The sequence below is a fragment of the Lissotriton vulgaris genome, chromosome 3_2, assembly GCF_964263255.1.
Source record: "Lissotriton vulgaris chromosome 3_2, aLisVul1.2, whole genome shotgun sequence".
Classification (NCBI taxonomy): domain Eukaryota; kingdom Metazoa; phylum Chordata; class Amphibia; order Caudata; family Salamandridae; genus Lissotriton; species Lissotriton vulgaris.
In genome coordinates, this window is record NC_141690.1 from 197186534 (window position 1) to 197213369 (window position 26836).

The window sequence follows — 26836 nt, forward strand, 5'->3', positions numbered from 1 at the left end:
TCGACATGCCTCTTTTTTTTTTTTCTTTGCTAATTTTATTTCTTTCTGTTTGGCTTCTTTGCGCCATAAGCGAAAAGAGTCAAACATCGCCGGCCGGGCTTTCTTCTTGAACAATTTGACCTCGAGGTTATCTAATATTTCTGAGTCAAAACTACCATATAAGGGCCATTTTAAAACACCATCCTTGCGGGTGTATTTTATCCATACCTCATTATATGTGATGGGACCTACTCCGTGCTTTATATATAACTCATATGTTGGAGTTCCAATCGGAGGAACCGGACACGAATCCTCTAATCGGGAGTCCTTACTACAACCAAGACAAAACAAGTTTCCAAGTCTGCTGAGACCAGGCATCTTTGCTCATTAGTCTAGCTTCAAACTTCAAGGGATTATCTAATTATGATATTATCGTGAATACGCGAATCCCTCGGTTTTGGTGCTTGCAAGAACCAATACAAACCGTATCTCTGGGATACCAAAACTAAGAACCAAACTAAGAACCGGGAGACACTCCACTTATACTTAACTGAATATTGAAGATCGGTGACGTCACTAGAAGACTCGTCTATCGTTTCGCTCTACCAAGGATCACTAGGTCCAAAACAGGGCGATAGTCAGGGCAGCAGTCCTTCGTAGCTGTCGGGACGCGGGGAACCTCGCAGCAAAGACCTTCGGATACACGTCGACATGCAGGGGTCGCTGAAGTGGCTGGCCGTCCTCCGGTATTTTCACACGAAGCTCCTCACGAACATCTGGCTTGGACCGTCACCGCTTGATATCGCCTCGAGTTGGGCGCCAACTGAGGTGCCGGGTTTTCAGAGACCCGGTGGTGCCAGGGGACCACACCCGAAGACCTCTGAGTTCTCCCTGTTCTGGACTTACAGAAACACAGAGTCTTCTAGTTGAAGTCAGTGATCGAGTTTTATTGGCTGCAACCAAGTAACATGCGTCCTAGAAGTACGACAACACGGGCCGTAAGTTCTCAGGAGACTGTTCGTTTTTACAGAACCAGCCTTCTCCTTATATACATAAATAACAGCTGTAGGCAAGATTTCTTGAGTTTATGATATGGCTATACACATATTTCTACAATAATACAAAGAGCGAAGTCATGCTGGTCAGCACATATTTTAGATGTCCAGTTTGTGATGGATTACCCCGCCGGATCCAGAACTCCCATCAGATATCGATGAACCATCAATAAGGTCGGGCACCCTCCCATCATAAAACGGGTCATAAACAAGAGTCATGGACAGGTGTACGTGTATGGGAAAACAGGGTCTGTATGTAGTGGATGGTTTATGACATGTTGTGCTTTGATGATATCTTGCTCGGCCACTGGGCGAGGAGCTGCCCGAACAGGCTTGGCTGGAGGCAGTGGAGTCATCTCGGCCAGGTCATGGGGAAGTCAGCTACGGTGGACGTGTCCTTTTAGATCAAAATCAGTCTTAATCAATTGACTATATGAGGGCAAGTCATAAGATGGATGCCGTTTACAAAATGGAGTCTGAGGGTTCGGGACGGAAACTACGATTTAAGGGTGTTAGCATCACTCAATCATGACGCAAATACATAGGGATAATGTCCTAATCATTACCGGTCCGTAGATACCAAATTCGTCATGGTACGATGATATTTTGTGACACGAGTGTTGGACCTCGATATCTGTGAAACAGCGGGGTCCGGATTTACAGTACCACACCAGTACTAATTGGTGTTACTTTGGAAAGGGTAAATGAACCTCTGAATCAGCACACCACTCTGACCTGAACTAGTTACTCCTTCCCTACAGTTCTCTTAAATAGTACAATCTAAAGCAAGTATGCATGCCAAGGTTGCTATGAAGTCCTGCTGCTAACAAAAGTGGTGCATGGGGCACACATCATTAAAATTATGGTTTGAGTACTACCCCGGTGGGAAGGCAAAAATGATCTGTTACCTAGTCATTTTTTCTGATGAAGATGGTATAATTTATTCTGAAGCCTTCGATTGATATCACTTGTTCATTTGGTGTTGTGTGTGAATAAGTAAACATGCTGTTTTTAGGTTGATCCTACTAGAGAGCACAATTGTTTTGGTACAGGCCAAGGGCACAGACCTATGAGAAAACAAGCATTGGCATAGCCAATATGTCTCGCCTTTGGGACCTTACAAGTGTTTAGCCATAAAGCAGATTATCATCCACTGGGCAGATTTAGGTAATGGAACTAGTACTTATGTAAAGTGCTTTGATACCTTCATTGGCGCTACATAATGCAAAAAATACTAGCATTGGCATAGCCAATAGGTCTCGCTTTTGGAACCTTATAAGTATTTAGTTATGCAGCACAATATCCTTGGTGCAACAACATCAACTGTTGCATGGTTAAACACTTAAAAGGTCCCAAAGGCGAGACCTATTGGCTATGCCAATGCTTGTTTCTGCATGTGGACTGCACCTCCTTTTTTTACTTTACTTCAGTTGGGCTTTCACAGGGCCATAAACCTCCACGTCAACCGTGTGGTATGAGGTTTCTTTGGTTCCGCATGAGAAAATGTGCAGTAGTGAAGCGCAGCTAGTGTTCGTTAATAAGAGTATAAAAATACCAACAGATAATCTACTGTTTTAATCTGCAACGTATTGAATATTTTTGCTTTTTCATAATACATTCATGCCAACATCTAGAAACAGGAAAGATAGATTTATTATTATTTTTTTTTAAATCGGGGTTTATTATTTTCCCACCTGACTTGCAATGAAGTGGAGGCATTTTTTGGCAGGAGAAAAAGAAATTAAGCAATTTTTCTTAAACAATAATCATGCGTCCCCAACCTGAATCACATATTTTGAAATGTACCTACAAAGTTACAAGGGATTTACAAATAATTTGTCTATATAGCATTATTTATTGCCAATAGATAAAAAGCCACTAAGCCGAGGAGCATGGGGGGGATAGTTTTTTCAAGTTAAATCAATGTTACCAATTTAAAAAAATAAGTTGGAGTATATTCAGAAGCAAAAGGACTGCCATGTAACACTTTGCCTCCACTGATGGCACTTGAATCCTTGCAGTAGGGAGGCCTGTGATGCCAAACGGCCATGACCTCACAAACCAAATTATTGCTCCAGGCTGCTCTAGCCCTCTGTAGAAGATACTTTCAGCAACATACATGCATCAGGATCATTGCTTATTGGTTTGATTGCCCATGCGCAAGCATTTACCCATGATGTAGGGAATCTGTGACAGATTACTAACTCGGAAGCCAGTGTGGTTGCAGTGGTTAAGTGCCAGACTTCCAACCGGAGGGTTCTAAAAGACTGGGCAGCATGTGGAGGTTTGGGCATCTAGTGAAAAAATCAAAACAGATCTAACTTCTTCATTCTTTTTCCAAAACAAAATAATTCCACTAAGTCAAAAACTACCAATAAACAATTGCTATAGATTTTGCCAGAGAAAGATGACCTTGCCATCACTGCTGAGGATGGAACCCTTGCCTTTTAGAAACCTGCGACACCAAAGGCCGAAGACAGCGCCGCTGCGCTATCGCTCCCTCTGAGGTCAGTTTACTGCCATAGAGATTATGAGCAACATTCTGGCCTCGGTCTCATTGCCTATGGGTTCCATTGCCCATAAATGAGGATGGCAATCATTACACACAACCAACATGGAGGCCAGTATGCTCCACTGTTTACGTCTCAGACCCCCAAGCAGAGGGAATTCAAGAGGGGTGGCAGTTGTAGGTTTGGACCACTAGTTCAAAATCGGATTGAACCAAATTTCCCTTCATTTTTTTCAAATAAAAACTACTGAATAAAAAAAAAGGAAGACATTTCCAGAGGGTTTGGATCTAAAAGACAACAAGCTGACATTTTGGAGCCGGTGGTGGGACTCGAACCTTTCCAGTGGAGGGAACTGTCACACCAAAGACACTTGGCACTGCCTCTGAACTACATCTTCTGGTTGTTTAAAGGCTCTGCCAGGAACTTACCACTAACATTCAAGCCTCAAGTTTGGAAGGAAGACAGCTTAACAACGCAACGCGTCTGTGAAAGCAATCAAGATCGTGGGGACGCGCTCCATGGTTGGGGAGGAGCGAGGCGCCCTGCATTAGAGAGGCGGAGCGAGGCGCACGCGTGTAATCGCAAGCTGGTGGCCTTGAAATGCCTTTGGTAGCATTTCGAAAAGCCACTGACTAAATGTCTCGGCCAGGCTAGCGCATGCGCTGGATCAGGCGAGACCTAAAAAAGGAATGAAAGGAGAAGTGCTTGCAGATTTCTGAGGTGGAGGGAAAAGATGCACTCTGTAGAGTTACGCTGTGCTTACCTGCTGTAGACGTTTGGTTTTTCTCCACAACAATTAGGGTAAAATGCTGATTGCTAACGTTCTTCTGTTTTGTTTAACAAGAAGCTTGATCATCCCATCAACAAATGGTTAAGCATCACAATGTAGCTATTTACTGAAACCCCAAGAGGTTTTTTCTCTTCCTCCCCAAGACAGGAGTGGCCTTTAACTCCTTTAACCCCCAGTCGTCGCAAGCTCTACCTCCGTAGTACTGGGCAGGTCCGTTGGCCGACGCGGCCCCGCCCACTCCGCTAAACCGCTGCACCTCAGCGGAATTGCTGCAGCAGTTAAGCGTTTAAGGAGCTTTAACTACTGTAGCAGCTGCTTGTTGCCTTCCAGGGAAGGCTTGTTGGCCAAGGCCCGCTCATTAGACGGTGCTGACGATTCTGCTGAAAAGTAAGATGTCACTGTAATTTATTTAGTTTCTGTTCCTTTGTGTTTTAGAGAAAATAAGAGCGCACTCTTGTGGAGGTGGGGTGGAGTGGACGTGCATTTTAATAAAAGCAGCAAGGTCTGGAAATGAAACCTGACCCAAAACAGATGGCAGCCTGCGGGACGCCGCTGCTGGCTCCTATTATATAATGCCAGTACCAAATCAGAAAGCTAGCACAGTAGAGACAATTAGGAGCCGAATTGAAAGGAGGCAAAAGTGAGTTATCCCAGTGTGCAAGTGAAGGCGGGGCTGGAGTATGCTGCATCTTGGTGCTGAGTCACAGATGTTTATAGCCAACCAAATGAATGTTAATTAGTTCATCTGCCTCTGGTAGGATGAAAGGCTGAGCAGATGCGCTGGGGTTCGAACCTTCGGTTGTGAGGTCAAACATGAGATTAATAGGGTGTTTGCCCTAAAGTTAAGATTCCTTCAACAGCAATGGGCCTAGCATGAGAGCGAATACACACGTTTCACATTGCAAACAGAGCATTGACAGGGATGTGCATGTGAAGGGAGGGTTGGTTAAAAAATGTCGCGAGTGAGAAGCAGGGCGAGTGAGCACGGCAGCACGACGAACACGAACGTGCTAAATGTAAAACAGATGGTGACATGACCCCGAACAGATGGCGCCCCTGCTCTTAACCGCAGCCCATAGGCCGTGGGCGGATACATTTACTAGGAAAGGTGGGACATGCAGCCGCCTTTCCCCAATTGCATGCTGTCTTTTGAAATAATGCAGAAAAAAAAGTCACACACTAGCGTTTGGAAAGTCCAGAGTGATTCAAGAGGTCGTTTTCCTAGAGCAGCGCATGCGCGCTGCGCTAGGCTCGATCTAAAAATTGGAAACTTGATGAAAGAAGAATAGCAATGTCAAAGACATAAATATCAGAGAATGGTGGGGGAACGATTCTGGCAAGATAAATAACAAGCATTTGCATTGCAATAGGTCTCGCGTTTACCAGAGTTTGAGCTATTGACATTGTAAATGACAGTGCCTTTTATTTATGTGTTTAGAAAATAGATGAATAAAAGGCATTGTCATTTACAATGGCAATAGCTTAAACTCTCTCAAATGCGAGATATTTTGCATTTCAAATGCATTTGGTGCCCGTACTAGCCGTCTGAGTAAATAAAAAGCCACTGTTAACATAGTTAGGATTAGATAGGAAGATTTATGAGCAGCATGGATGGTGCTCATGAAGGTTGTTTGGGTTACTGCATTTCTCACCAGCTGTCTTAGTTAATAGATTGCGTACCGCGCTTAACAGGCCATTGCCTCAGTCCACAAAATGTAAAAATATTGACGGAACCTTTAAAAGGCTAGAATATCGTAAGCACTGGCTGCGTGTTTCTATCAGAACATACAGCACCTTACCTAATTGAAAACACTGCCCGTCTTTAAACGAGAAACTAGACAGGCAGTGAGTTCAAAGAAACAATAAAAAGTTACTTGAAAGAGCAAATTAAATGAAAGCGTACAAAGAAGGACGTAGGAGCAGGGCAGAAGGTAGGAATAATTTATAGTGCACGTGTAGGCGGGCACACTGAACATCCTGCAATGAGCACATGAGGGCCAGGGGTGCCAACCGGAAGCACACGGAGCACTCGAGGTCACTGCAGCCTACGTGTGTCGACCGTGGGGCGCATTGGGGCGAACGCAGACTCAGTTCACCGTGGGAACCGCCTTGTGTTTGTTTGTTTAATTTTTCACGTATGATGTGAGCATTGCTGAGCGGTAATAAAAATAAAATATTGGAGGGGAGACAGAAATTGACGGACGTGAGGGGAAGGGAAGATATGAGGTGGCCACTTAAAATACTGCAAGATAGATATGGGAAGACGGACAGGATCACATGAGGATGTATTGCAGCCCCGGGTAATTGCACGTGTCTTTGTGGCAGCATTCCAGTGTGGGCATGGCGCTGCCCGTGTGGTTGTGGGCCTTCCTGGCTCGGCAGAGGTCGGCTTTGTTCACAAGCGAGTCCAGGCAGTCGTGGAGTTGGGGCTTAGGGGCTTAGCTGCTGCGTGAAGCATGCTTTGAGTTCGGACTTGCACATGTAGCCCGTTGCCACACAGTGCGCAGCATCACAGTAGCACCGAATTTCACCTGGAGAAAAAAGAGGTAAAAGATATATGGTTGAAGATGTTGCATTTCTAGCCGCTGTAAAAAAGCTCTTCAGGGCTGCAATAAATAGATGTAGCAAACGACAGGCTGGTTCAACTTAACAGGAATGAGGGAAGATGAACACAAATCTCCGCCCCCAGTTCAGCTACTCCATCGCCGACTTGATCAGAACGCACGCCTTGACCTCCACCGACTACATCCTCCTCGGAGACCTGAACTCGCACCTTGAGAACAACAACGACAACAACTCCAGAACCCTGATCGATAACCTCGCCAACCTCGGACTGAAGCAACTCGTCACAACGCCCACCCACTCCGCTGGCCACACGCGCGACCCAGTCTTCTCCTCAAGCCCATACATCTCCATAAGCCACACTATGAACTCCTCTGGACCAACCAGCGCTGCATCCACTTCGCCCAACAGATCCCCCGCCGCTACTGGAGCCAAATCACCGAAGCCCAACTACACGCAAACCTCGCTCTCAGCCCACCCACTGAACCCTCCAACACTGACGACGCTGCCCACAGCCGCAGACGCTGGATCGAGGACTGCGCCAACACCCTCTGCCAGCTGAAGAAACCCCCCACAGAGACACCAGCAAGAGGGCCAGCTGGTTCACTCCAGAACTCCTAGCCTCCAAGCAATCCTGCCGGAAACTAGAGAAGAAATGGCACAGTGAACAAACTCCGGACAGCCACGCAGCACACAAGGACGCCATCCGCAACCACCACCACCTCATCAGGGCGGCCAAGAGGACCTCCTTCAAAGACTGCCTCGACAACAACGCACACAATAGCAAGGAGCTCTTCAACATTGTGAAGGAACTCTCCAACCCCAGCTCCAACACCGACATCTCGCTGTCACAAGCCCTGTGCGACTCCCTCACCACCTTCTTCCACCGCAAGATAGCAAACATCCACGACTGCTTCAACACCCAAACAGCCCCAACAGACAGCAACACAACAGACCCTCCGTACACAATCGCCCACTGCTAAATTGGGCCAGCGTGAGCATCGATGACACCATTAAGACCATGCGCTCAATCCACTCGGGCTTCCCGTTGGACCCATTCCCGCACCACGCCTTCAACAGAGCAAGCAGCACCATTGCACCCCACCTGCGTAACGTCCTCAATCTCTCCCTCGAGACCGCGACCTTCCCAGAGATCTGGAAACACGCCAAGATCAACGCCCTACTCAAAAAACCTAAGGCAGACCCAAGAGAGCTCAAGAACTTCCGGCCCATCTCTCTGCTCCCCTTCCCGACCAAGGTTATTGAGAAAGCCATCAACAGACAGCTAACCTGATACCTCGAAGAAAACATAATCCTGGAGCCTTACCAGTCAGGGTTCTGCAGCAACCACAGCATTGAGACTGCCCTCATCGCCGCCACGGACGACATCAGGACCCTGCTGGACAACGGCGAGACCGCAGCACTCCTCCTCCTAGACCTCTCTGCCGCCTTCGACACCGTCTGCCACTGCACACTACGCACACATCTCCACACCGCAGGGATCACAGACAAGGCTGTGGATTGGACCACCTCCTTCCTCTCTGGCAGAACCCAGAGCGTCCGCCTAGCCCAATTCCGTTCCAAAGCCTCCGAGATCATCTGCGGCGTAACCCAGGGGTCCTCCCGCCGCTGTTCAACATTTACATGGCCCCGCTCTCACACGTAGCCCGACAGCACAACCTCAACATAATCTCCTACGCCAACGACCTTCAGCTGATCCTCTCCCTCACCAAGGACCCCATCACAGCCAAAGCCAACCTCCACGAAGGAATGAAGGCCGTCGCCGACTGGATGATGACCAGCTGTTTGAAGCTGAACTCGGACAAGACGGAGGTCCTAATCCTCGGCTCCAACCCTTCAGCCTGGGACGACTCCTAGTGGCCGAAGGCACTGGGGGCAGCCCCCACACCCACCGACAACGCACGCAACCTGGGTATCATCCGCGACTCAACGCTCTCAATGACTAAGCAAGTCAGCGCCGTCTCCTCCTCCTGCTTCAACACCCTCCGCATGCTCCGCAAGATCTACAGATGGATCCCGACAGATACTAGAAAGACAGTCACCCAGGCCCTCATCAGCAGCAGACTCGACTATGGAAACGCCCTCTACGCGGGAGCCCCGACCAAGCTCATCAAACAACAACAACAACGCATCCAAAACGCCTCAGCACGACTGATCCTCGACGTACCACGCCACGGCCACATCACCCCCACCTGAGAAACCTGCGCTGGCTCCTCGTCAACATGAGGATATCCTTCAAGCTTCTCACCCACGCACACAAGGCACTCCACAAGACTGGCCCAGCCTACCTCAACAGACGTCTCTCCTTCTACATCCCCAACCGCCAGCTATGCTCTGCCGACCTCTCACTCGCCACCGTCCCGCGCATCCGAAGAACAACCACAAGTGGGAGATCATTCTCCCACCTCGCCGCCAAGACATGGAACACCCGCCAACTGAGCCTACGACAGACCCAAGCCCTGCTGACCTTTAGGAGGATACTCAAGACCTGGCTGTACGATCAGTAGCGCCCCCCCCATCCTCAGGGCCTTAAGACCCTCGCGGGTATGTAGTGCGCTTTAGAAATGATTGATTGATTGACAAATCGATTGTCTTCCAATAGTATAGCGGCAGGGCATTGTTTCTGGTGGCCTATATTAAAATGAAGAATAATTGTTCATTGTGTTCATCTGTAACGAAACTGGTGCTCATGTAAAGCGCTCTGATACCCAATGCCTCGGGTCTAGTTTACGGTATATAAAACACACAAAAAAACATACTGTGGCATGCCGGAAGTGGAGGGGTCGATTCAAACCCATACAGGCCCTGTTTCCAAAGGCCCATGTGAGGGTTTTCTATTGGGAAGTCTCCCTATGGGTCTATACAAGAACAGCCCTCGTGGTAAGTCTCTCCCTATCCCTAAAGGGCCGACAGCCGGGCCTGGTGTCCGCTGCTCTTACTCATACCTCACCAAGGAAAATCCTGCCTCAGCTAGCTCTCACAAACCATCACAGTCCACACAGAATAAAGTCACCCCTCAATTAATTGAAAGCAAACATGCAGTGCAATCAACTGTGCAGACAGCCAGGAATGCAGAGTTCAGGGTACTTTACAACTAGGTAGGAAACCGGGCAAATAAATGCACAGGAGGGAATGCAAAGCTCGGGAGGCCTTCCAAAAGACTAATGCAGTATGAGGAAATGGCACTCATTTGCGATTTTTTTTGTTAGGCCGCCTTAATTGGAACCACTGGGTCGTACACTACTTTGCACTTTTATGCCAGCAGCTCGGTTAAAGCGTGTCATCTAGCACCTCGTAAACAGTTACTCGTCGGGGTTCAGGCCATAGACCTGCGCTGCAGCTATGCCGTGCTTTACTGTGTGAAATTAGGCAGCTAGTTGCGATATCTGAAAAGAAGGGGCGACCCCTTCTCTCCCGAGAGGGCCCTTCGAGCACAGCACGACCTTTGGTCGGCACAATAACACAGGCGGCGCAGTTTACAAGTCGGTATCCGTGCCAAAGTCAATTCTATCAACCCAAATTAAAGGTTGTAAAAAAAAAAAAAACAGTGGTGTGTGCGCACCACAGAGGAGCGGGGGTGAGGGAGCCTGTCGTCTGTGTCGCACTGATGCGCGTGCTAGACACCCATGGGAATGGGCAGAGCAAAAGCAGGACATGCGCCCGCCTTTGTCCAATTGTGTGCCTTATTTTGTAAAAAATAAAACACGCTAAAGCCAATGGCAGCCGCCGAAAGCCTGATCACACACACGAGTGCTGCGTGTGCAGTGCTGCGCACTGCAACGCTAGGCGCGAGACCTAAAAAAGCTCCTAAATCAGGGAATATAATACATGAGCAAAGGGAGAGAAGCAACTGGACCGCAACACACAGGAATGAAACAGATGGTGTTTGTGTACTCACAGGCAGAGGAGAAAGGAGAAGAGACGGAATTAGCAAATCAGATAGATGGCTCTGTGGGTTAAGGCTCGCGGCTGACTGCTGATGAGATCTGCAGTCCAAGAATTCTGATCCTGGCAAGGAAGGCTTTTTAGGTCAAGGGACCGTACCTCTCACTGCGAAGCAGTGAGGGGCGGAGTCCCGAAGAATTAATGTTTTGGACCCGCCTCTCTCCTCCATTCTCCTCCATTGGCTGGCTTCCTAAACGGAGGCAGCCATTGGAGGAGAAGGGAGTCACTCCAATAAAGCCCTGTCTCTTTCGGATTCGGGGGAGTGTTTTTGGCGTTCTTTTCACCTGTGACGTCATCCGTCACTCAGAACGCCAAAAACACGCCCCCGAATCCGAAATTTGCGGAGCTTTGCGGCCGCCATTGTTGCTTTTACCTTTCGCCTCTTGCCTCTTTACTTCCGTCAAGAGGGGAAGGAATTCTACTGCAACATCTGTATTCGACTTTCTGCAGTTTATATGGGAAGGAATCGCGCTATCCTCCCTATGTGCCACATCTCATGTTATGAGGCGCGGGGATTCGCTCAGGATCACAGGGTGTTGAACCGATGCCGGGATTCGATGCTCGCTCTCAAGGTTGAAGCTCTGGGTGATAAACCACAACCCCTCCTCCCTCTGCCCGTAGCTGCCTGGGAAGGACAGGTCATCTCGGGGGGTGTTCACCGTCCAGCGGTACCAGGTAACTGCAACCCGAGCCTCGGGGGCTTTAAATACTGATGGAGGAATCACGGATGGCGGGGGTGGAGGTGGCCGGAGCCCACTCATGCTGGCAGGAATATACAATGGACTTTAGGTGGAATGTCGGATGGGGTGAGGGGGGAGTAGCTCATAGGAGCCCTGAGTAACATAGATAGCTCGTGTGTGGGTGTATATACAGGGGCGCCATCAGCTCGTACTTCGATGGGCCGGGGAGGGGAGTTTAACAATTTGCATAAGGGGTGTGGAGCCACAATCACAGGCCGAGCCAAAATAATTTGTGGGCGCTCCCGTTACTTTTCGTACAGTAAACAACATTAACTGTATTTTTCAGACAAAATTAGAGTTCATTAAATGTTTAAGTGCATCAGACCAGTCAAATTGGTCTCCACATAAAAGCATCGAAACTTTCACAGCGAGTTTAAGTTGTTGGTCAATATTTTTTACTAAATAAATTGCAGATGTTACAAATGTTGCATTCTAAGGTACGTTCAGCCTGTTGACTTGGTTAGAGGTAGACGTTCGGGTTCTTGTGGAAGACACTGTCAAATGGTGAACTCCAAAGCACACAAACCGGAGGCGACGCAGAAATGTCAGATAAAAAGCAGACAGTGGGTCTGGGTTTGCTGGAGGAGGTCGACGAATTTGAGGAGTTTCCCGCAGAAGGTAAAGATACAACAGCCTTGTCCTGATTGTGCACACTAAAATAAAAGCCGCAGTAGTAAGGGATCTAGGAGACCCATTCCTAACGAGAGACCTACACTGTGCTTTTCGAGCTGTTGCAGACCAGTTTGAATTCAACTTCGTGCAGCGTTAGCTTAAATGGTGGATCGTTTGTGGCGTCTTTAGTTCTCCATGCAAATGTTGTTTCTACTCAGATACTTGTACTTTGAAGAGCAGCATCCTGACATAACATGGCGACCCACTGTATGCATGACTTAGCATTTTCTGCTTTGAAGCTTTGATCTCTAAGGTGCGTTTTAGTTACTTTGCATGCAGGTTTAACTCACTGTGGAACTTTTTTTAGTCCGTTCATTTGTGTTTTTATGAGTGCGATTCAAGAGGTTTGGCATGTAGTGTTTAAACGATTTTCCTGAGTTTTCAAAAACGATTGGAGAATCTGGTTCTCTTGGAGGACAAATGAATGTGGATGAGCCACCATTACACCAGTTTGGTCTTTTCTGTTTCTGGTTACTAGGTTGTTATAGAAAGCCCCTTTGTGCTATTCCCAATGTAGGTTACGTCATTTATCTGATGTTGGTCATGTGGGCACAGTAATGGAGTGATGTCTACCTTGCCCCCCCGCCCCACCACCCCCCCACCATCATGTTAGCTTCTCAAGGGCATTATACGGAACATGCCTTCCAAAGTGTGATCAGTCGCTGCTTTATTTCATGTTACTATGCGGACGCATGACTAGAGAGTTTTAATGTGTACACAGGGTGGGAGGGACCTGTATCATTCTACCAGAGCATAGCAAGGTGCCTCTTAAAAAGAGCGGGTAACTAGTATAGTTGCCAGGGCCCTGATAGGGAGGAATGTTGGTTTACATGGCTCTTTAAATGGATGTTTGCCCCTTCTATATATAACTTCTGTAATCCTGCCTTTAGAAATTCAGCCTTTTTTTTCGAACCGGACGGCAGCCTTGGACCTCTTGTGCAGTATGCGCACTTAGTATCCCATGGTTAACTATTCTTTGTCCTGGGACACCACAGGGGTCTGCAACCTTTTCAATAGTGAGAGCTACCAATGTTCAGTGAAAATCACCTGAGATTCCAATGTTACTAGTGAGGTCATAGGGGCCACATCAAACAAGATTGCATTACCGTCCACCCAATCCAAGATTGCCAGCAGTGTTCACTTCAGTCCATTAGCCGCACTTGCCAGCAGTAATGTAAACCAGCATGAACAAAACCACTAGTGTATATCTATTTTCTATGTCGGTGTTTTTTTAGCAGTGTTGCACAGTCGTTGGACTACATGGCTGAAAGTAAACAAAAAAATACTATGAAGTAGCCAGTGTTAGAAATAACTAAAAAAATGCCCTTAAAGTGTTTGTGTATCTCGCTGCTAAACACTGAGCCAGTTTTCCATCCGTTAAAGAGCAGAGGTCCGTTTACAATTTGGGGATGTCTATTTCAAGCTGGGATGCACAATCTGCTTGAAACATTCTCTTTGTATCTTGTTTGTGAAAGTGGGAGGAAAAACATGTAGTCTCTCTCACACACTCGCACACTCTCTCTCACACTCTCTCTCACTCTCTCTCTCACTCTCTCTCACTCTCTCTCACACACCCTCTCTCACACACTCTCTCTCTCTCACACTCTCTCTCTCTCACACACACACTCTCTCTCACACTCTCTACTACTCAGCATTACTCACTCATAATTAGTCACTCTATACTACTCACTCTTTACTACTGAAACTAAAAATACACTTTGTATATTTAAGGGTGTGGCTCTGCATGTAAATGTGTGTGGCTCTAGGACTCTTTACTACTCACTCTCTCACTATTTAATACTCACTCTTTCAATTTTTACTACTCGCTCTCTAATACTCTCTTTACTAATAACTCTCTCCTACTCTCAACTACACACTCTACTATACTACTTACTCTGTGTGTGGGTGCTAATGCAATAGGTGTCGCATATGCATGCGATTAGGCTATTGGCAATATAAATGAGAATGCCATTTATTTATGATTTTAAAAAAAGCAATGTCATGAGTAATGCCAATAGCTCTACCTTTAATAATGCCGAGACCATTGCATTGTAAATGCTTGTTTTTTTTCCTTCTGACGTCCGTAAATTAGAATAATTAAAATATTCGGTTATATATTGTGGTTCACACAAAAGAAGTGTGGTATGAAGCTTTATATAAAGTAAGTTATTAACCCCTTCGCTGAGGGGGATATTCCCCCACTGTGCTGGGGAGGAGGGGGCGTGCACAGCGCTCCCATGCTCATGACGAGCTGAGCTCGTCATGAGCTACGGCGCTTCTGTGCTCATGACGAGCTCAGCTCGTCACAGGTGCATTGGCTCCCGTGGAACGCTCAGAACAGCAGGGGAATTCTCCCCGCACCTGAGCGTTCCACGGGCCATGACGAGCTGAGCTCGTCATGAGCACCGGAGCGCCGTGGCTCATGACGAGCTGAGCTCGTCATGAGCACCGAAAAGGTTAAGTAAGGATTACATTGAGGGAGCAATGATCTAGTATTTGGCAAAGACACAGAAGCAGGAATAAAATTGGAAACCTTGTTGAAACAGGGAGAACATTGTTAAGGGCCTGGGCAGACGTTCCAGACAATGGTACTCACATAAGTGCTCAGAGACCACCTTTATAAAAAAGCCCTAAAAAATATGTTGTAGCCAGATGGAAGGCAGATGATTTGATCATGGTATTTTGTTTATATAAAATTGTTATTAATTTTGCACTTATAGTCCACATCATTTGCATATCCATTTTGCTATGCCAAATTATACAGTTTGATCAGTATAATTTTGATAATTTATCTACTCAACCTTAGTGCATCACTACATATCCAACAGTTATAAACATTTTAAACAGTTACAAACTACACTTGGCCCATCTCTTCAGTCTTACTCCTGCTCGTCTCTTGGGGATCTGAATAGTAATGCCCCCCTCTTAAGTTCTCCCTCAACTACAAAAAGACATTAGAGACAGTATCATTCAACACTTCTGTCCGGGGAGCCTACAGATAATCACCCAGTCTTTTTTTAGGTCGACCCCAGCAGCGCGCATGTACTGCTCTTCGAAACATAGTGTATCTACTCTAGGGCCATAGACCATGTCTACCACTTTTCATTTGTTCCCACCTATGTCAGTCAAAATTGCTTTCTTTTCTTTGGTGAAACACTGCTAGTTCTTCCGCCTTTGGGTGTGTTTTGACTTTGGTGGCGTCTTACACGTTCACATGTCGCCTTACTCATGGCTTTACATATCGTTTGATTGGTGTTCTCCTTTTTTACATAAAATGGTCCTGCGCCATTTCTTGCCTGCCTCCCCTTGCTTGTGCGCCGCATCATCTTTCTTCACGACCTCTGGCCGTCATGCATAAGTATAACGATCAGTCATCAGGCTATCGCAGTCTCTACCATTTATTTACATGCACAGTAAGACTCTCCCCAGTGGCCAGGTGGAGGAGATGTTCGGTTCAAAATTAGATGAAATGCGAATCTTCCTTGGAAGAGCATAACCTAACACACGGTGTGGGCACATTCTTTCTCTCCAGAAAGAAAGAGATTTGTGAGCAACACATGTTGTGGTGAGACAAACATGAAGGTGTGAAACTTCCGATGTTTGTACTGAGACGCACACAGCTGTCTGAAGTGCAGTCTTGGCCTTTGAAGGAGCATTGCAGTGAAGTGTGCAACCTAAAGCACACAGACAGGGAGGAGCCTGCCACGTGGTGGCAAACATTTATCACTAACGACACTACACACAGTGTGTGTTTGCTAAACTTAGCAGTTAACTCGCTTCGCAACTTTCAGCCAACAGTTCCAAGCATATGGACTCTTACTTTTTCTAATTTTATAAAATGTTAAACTACAAGTTCCAGAATGCTTAGCAGTGGTGACTGAAAGAAGCAGCCTGACTGATGGACAGAGAGACACTGTGGGGCGGGTGAAATCTTTGCTTTTCAATACGCCTGAGCATTCCACATCCTTCTTTTTGCATGACATAGCTTTATCTGGCCAGCTCATTTTCGGATTCTGTCTCCTACCTGAGATAGAGAGTTTCTGCACGTATTTGTTTATTTATGGGTTTACTCTGCAGTAAATGTTATCAATACATATTTTAAATTCTACTGTATACCATGCTTCTTGGTGGCAGGATCTCGGGGGATGTATTTCATCTACTACCTCTGTCAACATTTATTTGATACAAATCACTTCTAAGCATCTGAACTCCTGCTTTGGGGGACACAGTTCAGCAAGCGCTAGACTGCAAAGCTGCGAAGTTCAGAGCAAAGAGAGGCCTGATGGAGAGAAGTTTAAACTATTTATGAACCGTCTTTGAGGGAACTAGGGGGGGGGCCTTATTGGGTTTGCAAGGCAGAATGGTCTAGCATACAAGAGATGGCTTGTTAGCACAGAGGGGTCCATTCAGAGAGGTCAAAGGATCACAATGTGAAATTCCGTCTCATTTCACACATCTGCCTCCAATACTGCTCGGTTGGTCTAATATTTTCATCGTGCATGCTTCTGACTCAGTGGAGGTGGGCTTTGGTATATGTGCGTCTTCCACTCTTTAGTGGGCTTTGCTTCTTATTGGTCTCACCACTCCACATGTGCAGCACTGGTCATGAGCAGGGCGGCTAGAATTATGCGGCCGAGGAGGCAAGGCTGACTATATTATGCAGGAAGAATACGTAAATTATGCACAATAATGCACATTTTGTAATAGTATTACTTCAATATTTTGTCTTTTTTACACTTGTAACAATGCCTGAGAAAAAAGTTAACTATCATTAGTACCTATTCAACACCCACACACAACAATTAGCAACTGAAAGATGACCAGTTAACCGTTGCGAAAAGGCATACCGTGCGAAGGAACCCAAGTCGCCATATGTTTTGTAACTTTTGATGTGTTTGAGCTGAAAACAATTTTTTTTAAGAAGATGAGTGTTGCTTTTTGAAGTTCACACTTTAAAAGGCTAATACAGATACTTTATCAGTGGGAGCAGGTTTTAGTGCGGAAATTAAAGACAACCCACATGCTTGTTTTTTCCACCCAGGATAATGTGCTGCATGGCTACACACTAATAAGGTCCCAAAGGTGAGACGTATGTTTATGCCAATGCTTGTTTTTCTCCAGTTGCTACTTACAGGGCTACAAGTCTTACTCATCTGTGTCATTAAGATGTGCTCTTACTTCTAGGTATTCTTCTCTTTAATGGGTTTCCCCTTTATCCCTTCAGTCCCACCCTTTAGTCACCAAACGCCCTACTCTGTGTACAGCTCTGTAGCTCATGGTGGTCTGGCTTAAGGGGGTTCTGTCAACAATATAATAATCTCGGCCCAGCACATTTAGTCTTCCGCTAGTGTGTCATCCTGCCAATTGGTTTTTTCATGGAGATCTCCCCTGTAGAGTAGCCCATTCTATCAAACATCAGATATTAATCACCGGGGGCCTAGCTGCAATCCAGTGTAGTGCAGTTCTCCTTTTGGCCACAGTAAGCCTATAATCGAGAATTTTCTACTCATCTTCCTGTTTTTTCATTGGTATGAGCCCTAGTAAGCAGTGTTTATTTGTAGGGAGTATTGTATGGCCTGTGCAGTGTTTGGCCTACATAGTATCTCTTCCAAATAGCCCTGTACGTATCAACAACTCCAGGTAACATGTATAAAATCATCCCTCCAACTGCCCCCCACCTGACGCCTGACCCCAACTTTTCTCATCTACTTTTGTCTGCTCCTGACAAGTGCCCCACTTCTGGAACTCTAGCCAAACACCACACACAGCAACCCAGGCTCTCTAGGCTCTGATTTCCCAATATTAGATTAAAAAAAATAAGAGGGGGAAGGTCACAGATTTGACAATTGCCTAACACAAACGTTTTGAAAGATTCTTGAATGGGCCAGGTCATCAGTATTCCTAAGGTGGAGCAGAGCTTCTGAGTAATAAGACTTTCCACTCTGTCTGGTAAGAGTGCTGTGGGAAGCTAACCAGAGGTCAGCAGAACGTAGGGAATGTAAAGGAAGATAGAAGTTACGATTTGTATTGGGATAGGAAAAGCCCTTATTGTACAGGGCATTTCATGAGAAATAATGGGATGATCCGGTGTCCCTGATAACCTGGGAATTAGTAATATATGGAGAACAATTGGTTCTGTCGGGTAATGCAATTACTGTGAACAATGTATTTTTGATGAAGGAAAAGGTATCTCTCAATTCCTTATTAATAACACACAAGAAAGATATGGAAAAGAAGAACACACCCTAAAAGAAATATTCACAAATAAAGTTAATTCACTTTTATATTTCAAAGAAGTAATGAATAATAATAGCTGTAACAAATACAAATGAATTGCTACAAAACAACAAGTGACTATAGAGAAAAAGTGACATATAGTGAGTGGTGAAGTAAACGGTACACTATATACATGACATACACAAGTGACATAAAATAAAAGGAGTATTTTGAAATTTTTGTCCTGTCTTAGGTTTTTTTTTCTTTCACATGTAATGCAAGACCCATTAATGAATCAATATGTGGTCAAGAAAACTGTGTGGACATATGATAGATGTCGACGATTCGACTCTGGAAACCGTGCAGAATGGTGTGTGTGTGTCAGAGCGGGTCTTCCTCAGGACTATGGAAGAAGAGGTGGACAGCCTATGAGATTAATTAAAGAGGAAGTGGTCAGGAGTATTTGATCAAAAAATGAATTCTGTAATAGCCAGGGTAAAGCTCACCACGCAGGCAGAGACTTCAGTCAACAAAATCTGCAAATAAGATGGGCAGTTCTTTAGTCAACGTGTAAAATCATTGTTAGCAATGAAAAACAAAAAACAAAATGCTCAAGTGAAGGTTCTGGTGTGAACACTTACCGGAAAACATACAATAAAGGACTCCACTACGTGTTCAAATGTTGGGGGTCCGTTAAAGGGCAACAATCAAGAGGTTTTTAATGATAGAGGGAAAGCGCATTAGTCTTTCATGTGAGAATGTTTAGAAAAACAAACTTGTGTAAAAGTAAGTTGAACAGAAACATACCTTCCTAATTGGAAATGATCAAAGGAGACTATTTTAAAATATCTGGGAAAGGTACACTTTTCTTTTCCATAACTTACTTATTGTACAGGGCTTCGTGGACAAAACACAGAACTTTTAATGAAATACACTTCTGTACCAAAAGCCAGTGGGGATTTGAGAGAGAGATGCTGATCAGCAGGAAGATTTAGGGTGAGGCTTCTGTCTGTGTTTTGGGTTACCTGGAGTCTATGAATCGGGCTTTTCCACATAGAGGGTATTTCTGTAGTCCAGGCAAGAATTGATTAGTCTGGATGACAGATGTGCGAATAGACTGAGTAAGCCACTTGAAGATTTTGGAGGTGACTTCTGAGCAATCGATCATTTCCAATTAGGAAGGTATGTTTCTGTTCAACTTAGTTTTACACAAGTTTGTTTTTCTAAACATTCTCACATGAAAGACTAATGCGAATTCATTTTTTGATGAAACACTCCTGACCACTTCCTCTTTAATTAATCTCATAGGCTGTCCACCTCTTCTTCCATAGTCCTGAGGGTAACCCGCTCTGACACACACACACCATTCTGCACAAAAATTTCAAAATACTCCTGTTTAGTCATAAGTTGAGGGTCCGTGAGAATCCTAAAATATTTAGCGGAGTGTGAGGGAACCAGAACAAACAACAAGACTGCCATCTTCTCGCTTTTATGCTTTAGACAGTAGGTCGTCATCCATGCTACCACGAATACCATGCAGAACTGGAAACTAGACTGGGTATCAAATAAACTATTATTTGAGTGTCATCAACATATAAGAGTAAATCAAAACCAAAAGATTTTATATGGTTGGCTGCAGGACGTAGATAAACATTGAGGAGCATGTGGCTGGATGACAACTCCCAGAGGGACACCACAGAATATAATATTGGATGAAGAACAAAAGGGAGGAAGAGCGACAACCTAGGTTCTGGCCGATAGGAAGGTATATAGCCTTTTTCTCTATCTGTTGACAGGGAGCTGGAAAAGAGACATACGTTGACGATTTATAGGGTTAGGTGCATCAGCTGTTGATTTAAATTTATTGAGAAGGGAAGATTATCTGTAGTAATGGACAAGTTGCTTAGGTCAGTTAGAACTTGGCAGTTCTCTTTATACCCAGGGTATGAATGCTGGGTGTGCAAGGATCTAAATATGAGCCTGAGTTGTTATCGAGAGAAGGAGAAGAATCTTTAGGGTGTCCTCTAACGTGATTGTATAAAACTTGTACCGGCTGCGCTTTTAAGTGCATAGGATTGCTTGTTGAAAATAATTGTATAATGGTGGAAAAGGTGATGCTTGACGATTTGGGACTTAGCCTTTCTGTGGATGCTGTAAAATTGGGCATGTCAAGTCTATCTTATAAGACAGTATGAAGAACCACCTCCAGCATCACCAGATAGTCCTTCACCCTTGACGATGTTTCTCAAGAGGATGTCAAGCTACTCACAGAGTTGTCAATTGCTTACTCAAAGCACTGATTATTTAATCCATTCTGTTGCCTGGTTTGTGTTCTCTGGTTCATTGCAGATTAGTGTTTGTCTGGGACTATGCACGTCCATTAAAAAACCTTCCACGTCCTGTGTGTCTCGTACCTTGTGTTACAAAGAAACAATCGGTTCAATCTGCATTGCACAACCTCTTTCCCTAGATGATATAGCTTGCCTGAAACTTGTCCCTTCTCCATTTTATTCTTCTCATCATTGTATTGAATATGGTAGCTTTGAAGAGACCTACCTCAAATATTACTGTTTTAATTATGTTTTTTTTTAAATAGTGTTCTTAATGCATCAATATTTCAACTGTTGTCTCCACAAGCCTCGCATGTGAGACGTTCTAGTTTTGTGTATGCTTTAATTTTAATATATTTTCTAAAAGAAATTCTGTGATCCTCCTCCAGTGGGCATTACTCAGAATTATTGCACTACGGGCAGGATTTCCTATGAAGAGAACAATTAGTTCTGTTTTATTAGGTGTTGAGTGAGAGCTGCTCACAGAGCTGGAGCAGCATACCTAGCAACACGGGTGCCATTTCTGAGAGAACAAAGGGGGAAGTTTATTTATATTTTAGGGGGTTTATGAAGTCCGAATGATGCGTACTCCACCTAGCGAATTTGCAGAAACCCTTGTTTTGTGCTGTTGAAATTCGATCTTCTTTCACTCTTTACATAATATACAGCTGCCCGTAGGCTTTACCTTCACTAATAACAGGATTATAGTCCGGCTGCGCGGAAGCCGTTAAAGTGCAAACTGCTTAGCACTTGAATCTTAATGTTTTTGAGTAACTTTTTTGTGTTTATAATGGACTTTACAATTGTGTATCTGTATTTTGTTTATAGTTCAAATGTTCATTTGACTTTCTTTTTACAGTTCCTACGGATATGTGCTGATCTGTTTCGTCTGGTTCCATTCCTCGTCTTTGTTGTTGTACCTTTTATGGAGTTCCTGCTTCCAGTTGCACTGAAACTGTTTCCAGAGATGCTCCCTTCAACATTTGAAACCTCATCTAAGAAGGTAACCGCATTATTGCCCAAAGTAGTTATCTTTTTTAAACTACTGACAATTCTTTTCTATAGACTGAAAATAAGCCATCATAAACTGTTATCTAGCTGTGTGAGATAGTGGTCTCTTTTTATGTATCGCATCCAGATCTGGTGTATTTCTCTTTACAATAAGTTACTGAAAAGATTTTATCAAAAGATGAGAGATTTGTCAAAGCACCGTTCACTGGCACAGTGCAGGCAGGGATTAGTGGACCACAACCTTTGTGGTTGGGATTGAGCTACTGGTGTCCTGGGGTCCTTCCTACTATGGCTCAACAAACTGGGTTACGTGCATCGTTTTCAAACTGACTATGGTTAGTGAGGGTAACTAAGCAAAGGTTTCTCAGGGAGGCTGTGTGGGGGCAAGAGTTCCGAACTCAGCATTCAAACAAAAGACAATACCAAACTGTCCATTCCATTGCTTATCTTGATGAAAAGGGAGTAGTTTAATTTCAGTTCATTTCATAAATGTTTAATTTAGACCATAGTCCTTAAAACATAACTCATAACATACACTGCGCCTAAAATACATCTTAAAATACATACATCAAAGACATAAGGTGTTAAAAACAATAAAATGTAATCATTACAGGAAACAGTTAAAAATGGATACCAATAACTCTTAATCGACATCGAGCTTCCGATAACACTTGTATTGTACAAAATGCTCCCACTATCTACTCATATATTTCTAGCCTGTTAAAACGTTTCCCATATCTTCCTACTTGCTAATTTAAAAACACCTATTGCACATGTCTCGTTTAAAAATTGATATGTGAAAGAAATCTTGAAGCTTTCCATCAGTTAGATATTCCATATTTGTTTAAAACTGGTTTTAAAAATTTCCTACTTTCCCATCTTAAAAACACACATTCCAATAGTCGGTGCTCATTGTTGAATTTCATTTGTATTCCAGTCACATAGGCCCCAATTTGTCTTTAATCTCTTAGCCAACCCCTTCGTTTGATACATAGGGTTTAACCCAGTTTGAAGCCGGAAAAGTTCTAGTCTCATAACCGGATTAGCCAGCTTTGGTAAATAACAAAATGCCATATTATTATATCTGAAAGAAACAGGTTAGTATTAGATTCCTTACCTTAGAATATCCCCAGGCGTCAGTCTGGATCCGGAAACTTTTGCGTAGCAGTACCCCTGCACGTCGGTAGGCGTCGTCTGCAGGCGTCCCCTGCGGCTCCGCGTCCGTCGTTGGCGTCGTGCGCCGTGATGACGTCGCTGGAGTATATAGACGCCGCCTCCGCGTGCTGATGTCAGTTCTTCTTCTTTTTTCCGCGCCAGTTAGCGCAGATCCGAGAAGTGCAGTACTCCGGTCTTTTGACCAAAGTTTTTTGATCTTTGATTCTTCTTACGGTGCCAGTAGGATGCCTGGTTTTAAGAACTGTGATGACTGCGACCGCACAAATTCGGTCACGGACCATCACCGACTCTGCCTCCGGTGCCTGGGCCCCAACCACGACGTGGACGCCTGTGTCGATTGCCGGGCCTTGACGAGTAAAGCTAGGCGGGAGCGGTCCCGCAAGCTACTCGAGCTGCGGGTGTCGGCCCCGCGTCGAGAGAGGTCCCGGTCCGGCCGGAGGTCAAGGGAGCGGTCGAGGGAGCGGTCGCGGAGCCGTCACGAACGCTCCGGGAGTCATCACCATTCCTCTGGTTCCTCAGGTAGGAAGCACAAGAAGTCGGGGCGTCGTCATCGTACCCCCGACTCCCCCCCGACGCTCGCGCGATGCGGCCGGGGGTTCGGGTGGCCCCACCCCCGCGGCTCCGCGTGAGCTGCCGGCGCGGCCTGCTCCATACCTTACGGTCCCTGGGCAAGGCGCGACGCCCGAGGAGATAGAGGAGTTCCTCATGGCCATGGGGAAGCTGTCTCCTCCGACGGGGCCTACGGCGCCTTCGGGCCCTGTCCCCCCGTCCGAAGGCCCTAGCGGGTCGGGTTCTCCTGCCTCGACGCCGCCGGGTGCTCCGGCCTCGGCGCCGCCGACGGCTCCGGCCCCAGCGCCGCACAGGCCTTCAGGATCGACGCCGGCTGGCCAGCCGACTCTCCGGCGCCGATTCCATCGGGGCTGCCCCCGACGCCGTCCCCGCGCAGCGCCGGTTCTCCGGCGCCGGGCGGCACCGCCCCATACCCTCTCCGACTCGCGACACCCCCCCCCCCCCCCCCCCCCTGACGCCGAGTCCGACGCCGATGGGGCCTGTGGACCTCGAGGAGCCGGTCTACTGTGTTGACCCCGAATATGAGGAGGATGTAGATTACGGAGGATTGGGAGGGGTCTGAGGACCCTCTGACCCGCGAGTGTCAGTACAATGTGGACTGGACGGGTGACTTGGGTGACGCCAGTGGTCTAGATGAATCCCCTAACCCTGGCTTTGTCTCGCCTCCTACCGTGGCTTCGGAGGAGGGGGCAGCTTATTCAGTGGTATTGATGAGGGCTGCCAAGGCCTTACACCTTGAGCTCCCTGCCGCAGCCGTGAGGACTAACATCCTCACTGAGGTCCTCAAACCGCAGTCATGCCCACAGGAGCCACTGCTGCCGTTCAATGAGGCCTTGACTGACGTTCTTTTGGGCACGTGGTCCAGGCTTCAGGTTCGCCTGTTGATAGGAACGTGGCCAGACGCCACCGTCCGTGTACGGATGACCCCAAGTTCCTGTCCACCCATCCCACCCCTGAGAGTCTGGTGATCCAGGCCTTGACTTCCCAGACCGCATTCCCGTCGGCCCCGCCCGACAGGGAATCCAAGAGGTACGAGCAGTATGGAAAAAAGGTCTTCTCGTCCCTGAGTCTGGGACTGCGGTCTTGCAACACTGCGTGCCTCTTGGGACGCTACACCCACTCTCTGTGGGATACGGTCGCGGACTTGCTGCCAGAATGCCCTCCGGGGGTACGGGCAAAACTCGGCAAAGCTATGATTGAAGGCCGAGACGCAGAGAGATACTCCATCAGGTGTGGTCTTGATACGACCGACTCGCTGGGCAGAGCGATGTCCACGACGGTGGCGATTCGTCGCCACGCCTGGCTGAGATCCGCCAACTTTTCGGCAGATGTCCAGAATGCCTTGATGGACATGCCGTTTGATGGCAGTCGCCTGTTTGGCGACAAAGCGGACCACGCGCTGGAGCGCTTCAAGGACTCCAGGGTCATGGCCAAGTCCTTGGGTCTCTCGACCCAGCGCCAGCAAACTGGTTCGTTTCGCTCCTTTCGTGGCCAAGGAAGGGGCGGTCCCACACGTGCTGCCAGCCACACGCCGCAGCAAAATTATCAACGCGGTGGCGGCCGTGGAAACCGCCGTGGAGGCGGTAGGGGACAACGGCAAGGTCAGACCACACCTCCCCCCGCAGCATCCGCCTCAAAATCCTCCTAGTCCGTGCTTTCAGGCCCATGTGGCGCCGGTGGGTGGCAGGGTTCGCCATCACCACTCCCGCTAGCGCACAATCACATCGGACAGGTGGGTGCTGCAGCTCGTCCGAAGGGGCTACTCCCTCCCCTTCGAGACCAATCCTCCAGCCATGCCACCGCAGAACCACCGTGTGTCGGGGGACCACTTGACACTTCTGCAGGAGGAAGTTACAGCCCTCTTGGCCAAGGGGGCCATCGAGCGCGTTCCTGGGCCAGAAGTAGGGCGTGGTTGCTATTCCCACTACTTTCTGGTACCCAGGAAGGACAAAGGGGGCCTACGTCCTATCTTGGATCTACGGAACGTCAACGGCTTCCTCTGGAAGGTGAAGTTCAAGATGTTGACCTTGGCTCAGGTTTTGGCTGCTCTAGACCCGCAAGACTGGATGGTAGCGTTGGACTTGCAGGATGCGTATTTTCACATCCCCGTCCTGCCGGCCCACCGGCGTTACCTGCGGTTCACGGTAGGCCACGAGCACTTTCAGTTTATCGTGCTCCCCTTCGGCCTTACCAGCGCCCCAAGGGTGTTCACAAAGGTGATGGCGGTGGTCGCAGCCCATCTTCGCAAGTTAGGGGTCGGCAGACCTCCTGCACGAGCTGGGGTTTTCCATCAATGTGCCGAAATCACACCTGTATCCCTCTCAAAAGCTCCTTTTCATCGGAGCGGTTCTCGACTCGGCGCAGTTTCGGGTTTATCCTCCGGAACGGCGAGTCCAGGATATACAGGCTTTGATTCCCATCTTTCAGTCATTATCCCGGGTTTCGGTCAGGTTGACGCTGCGGCTGCTGGGGCTGATGGCTTCCTGCATCCTTCTGGTGCATCACGCCCGGTGGCGGATGCGGGCTCTGCAGTGGGACCTGAAGTTTCAGTGGGCCCAGCATCAGGGCAACTTGTCCGACCATGTCTTGATCTCGGAGGGCACTGCGAGACAACTCCAGTGGTGGCTTACGGACCGTGATTGGGTCAGAGGCAGATCCCTCTCCCTTCCCCAACCGGAGCACGTTGTTGTGACGGACGCGTCCCTCCAGGGCTGGGGAGGCCACTTGGGAGAGGAAGAGATCAGAGGCATCTGGTCTCCGGCGGAGTCCCGGCTCCATATAAACCTGTTGGAGCTGCGGGCGATTCGTCTAGCACTGAAAGCATTCCTCCCCTTTGTCAGCGGGAGTGTAGTGCAGGTGTTCACGGACAACACCACCGCCATGTGGTACTGCAACAAACAGGGCGGGGTGGGGTCGTGGACCCTTTGCCAAGACGCTCTGCGCCTTTGGCAATGGCTGGAACATCAGGGCGTGACTCTGATGGTTCAACACCTGGCAGGTTCTCTGAACGCCAGGGCGGACGAACTCAGCCGTCGGTGCTCGATGGATCACGAATGGCGTCTGAACTCGGACGTGGTGCAAGGCCTCTTTCTGCAATGGGGAGAGCCTTGGTTAGATCTATTCGCCACAGAAGAGAACGCGCAATGTCATCAGTTCTGCGCGTTGGAGTTTCCAAGACGGCACTCGCACGGCGACGCCTTTCGTTGCGAGTGGAGTTGCGGTCTGTTATACGCCTTTCCGCCTATACCACTTCTGCCCA

At 47.1% G+C, this 26836-nt stretch overlaps 1 protein-coding gene across 1 annotated transcript in view; it reads left to right on the plus strand.

Annotated features, from left to right (window-relative positions):
- LETM1 (leucine zipper and EF-hand containing transmembrane protein 1) overlaps nucleotides 1-26836 on the plus strand; it is a 733094-nt gene that overhangs the window by 141803 nt on the left and 564455 nt on the right. Inside the window, exon 4 of the mRNA XM_086964211.1 lies at nucleotides 21680-21823. Within this exon, the coding sequence (XP_086820337.1) occupies nucleotides 21680-21823 (144 nt within the window). The remainder of the gene's footprint in view (nucleotides 1-21679; nucleotides 21824-26836) is intronic.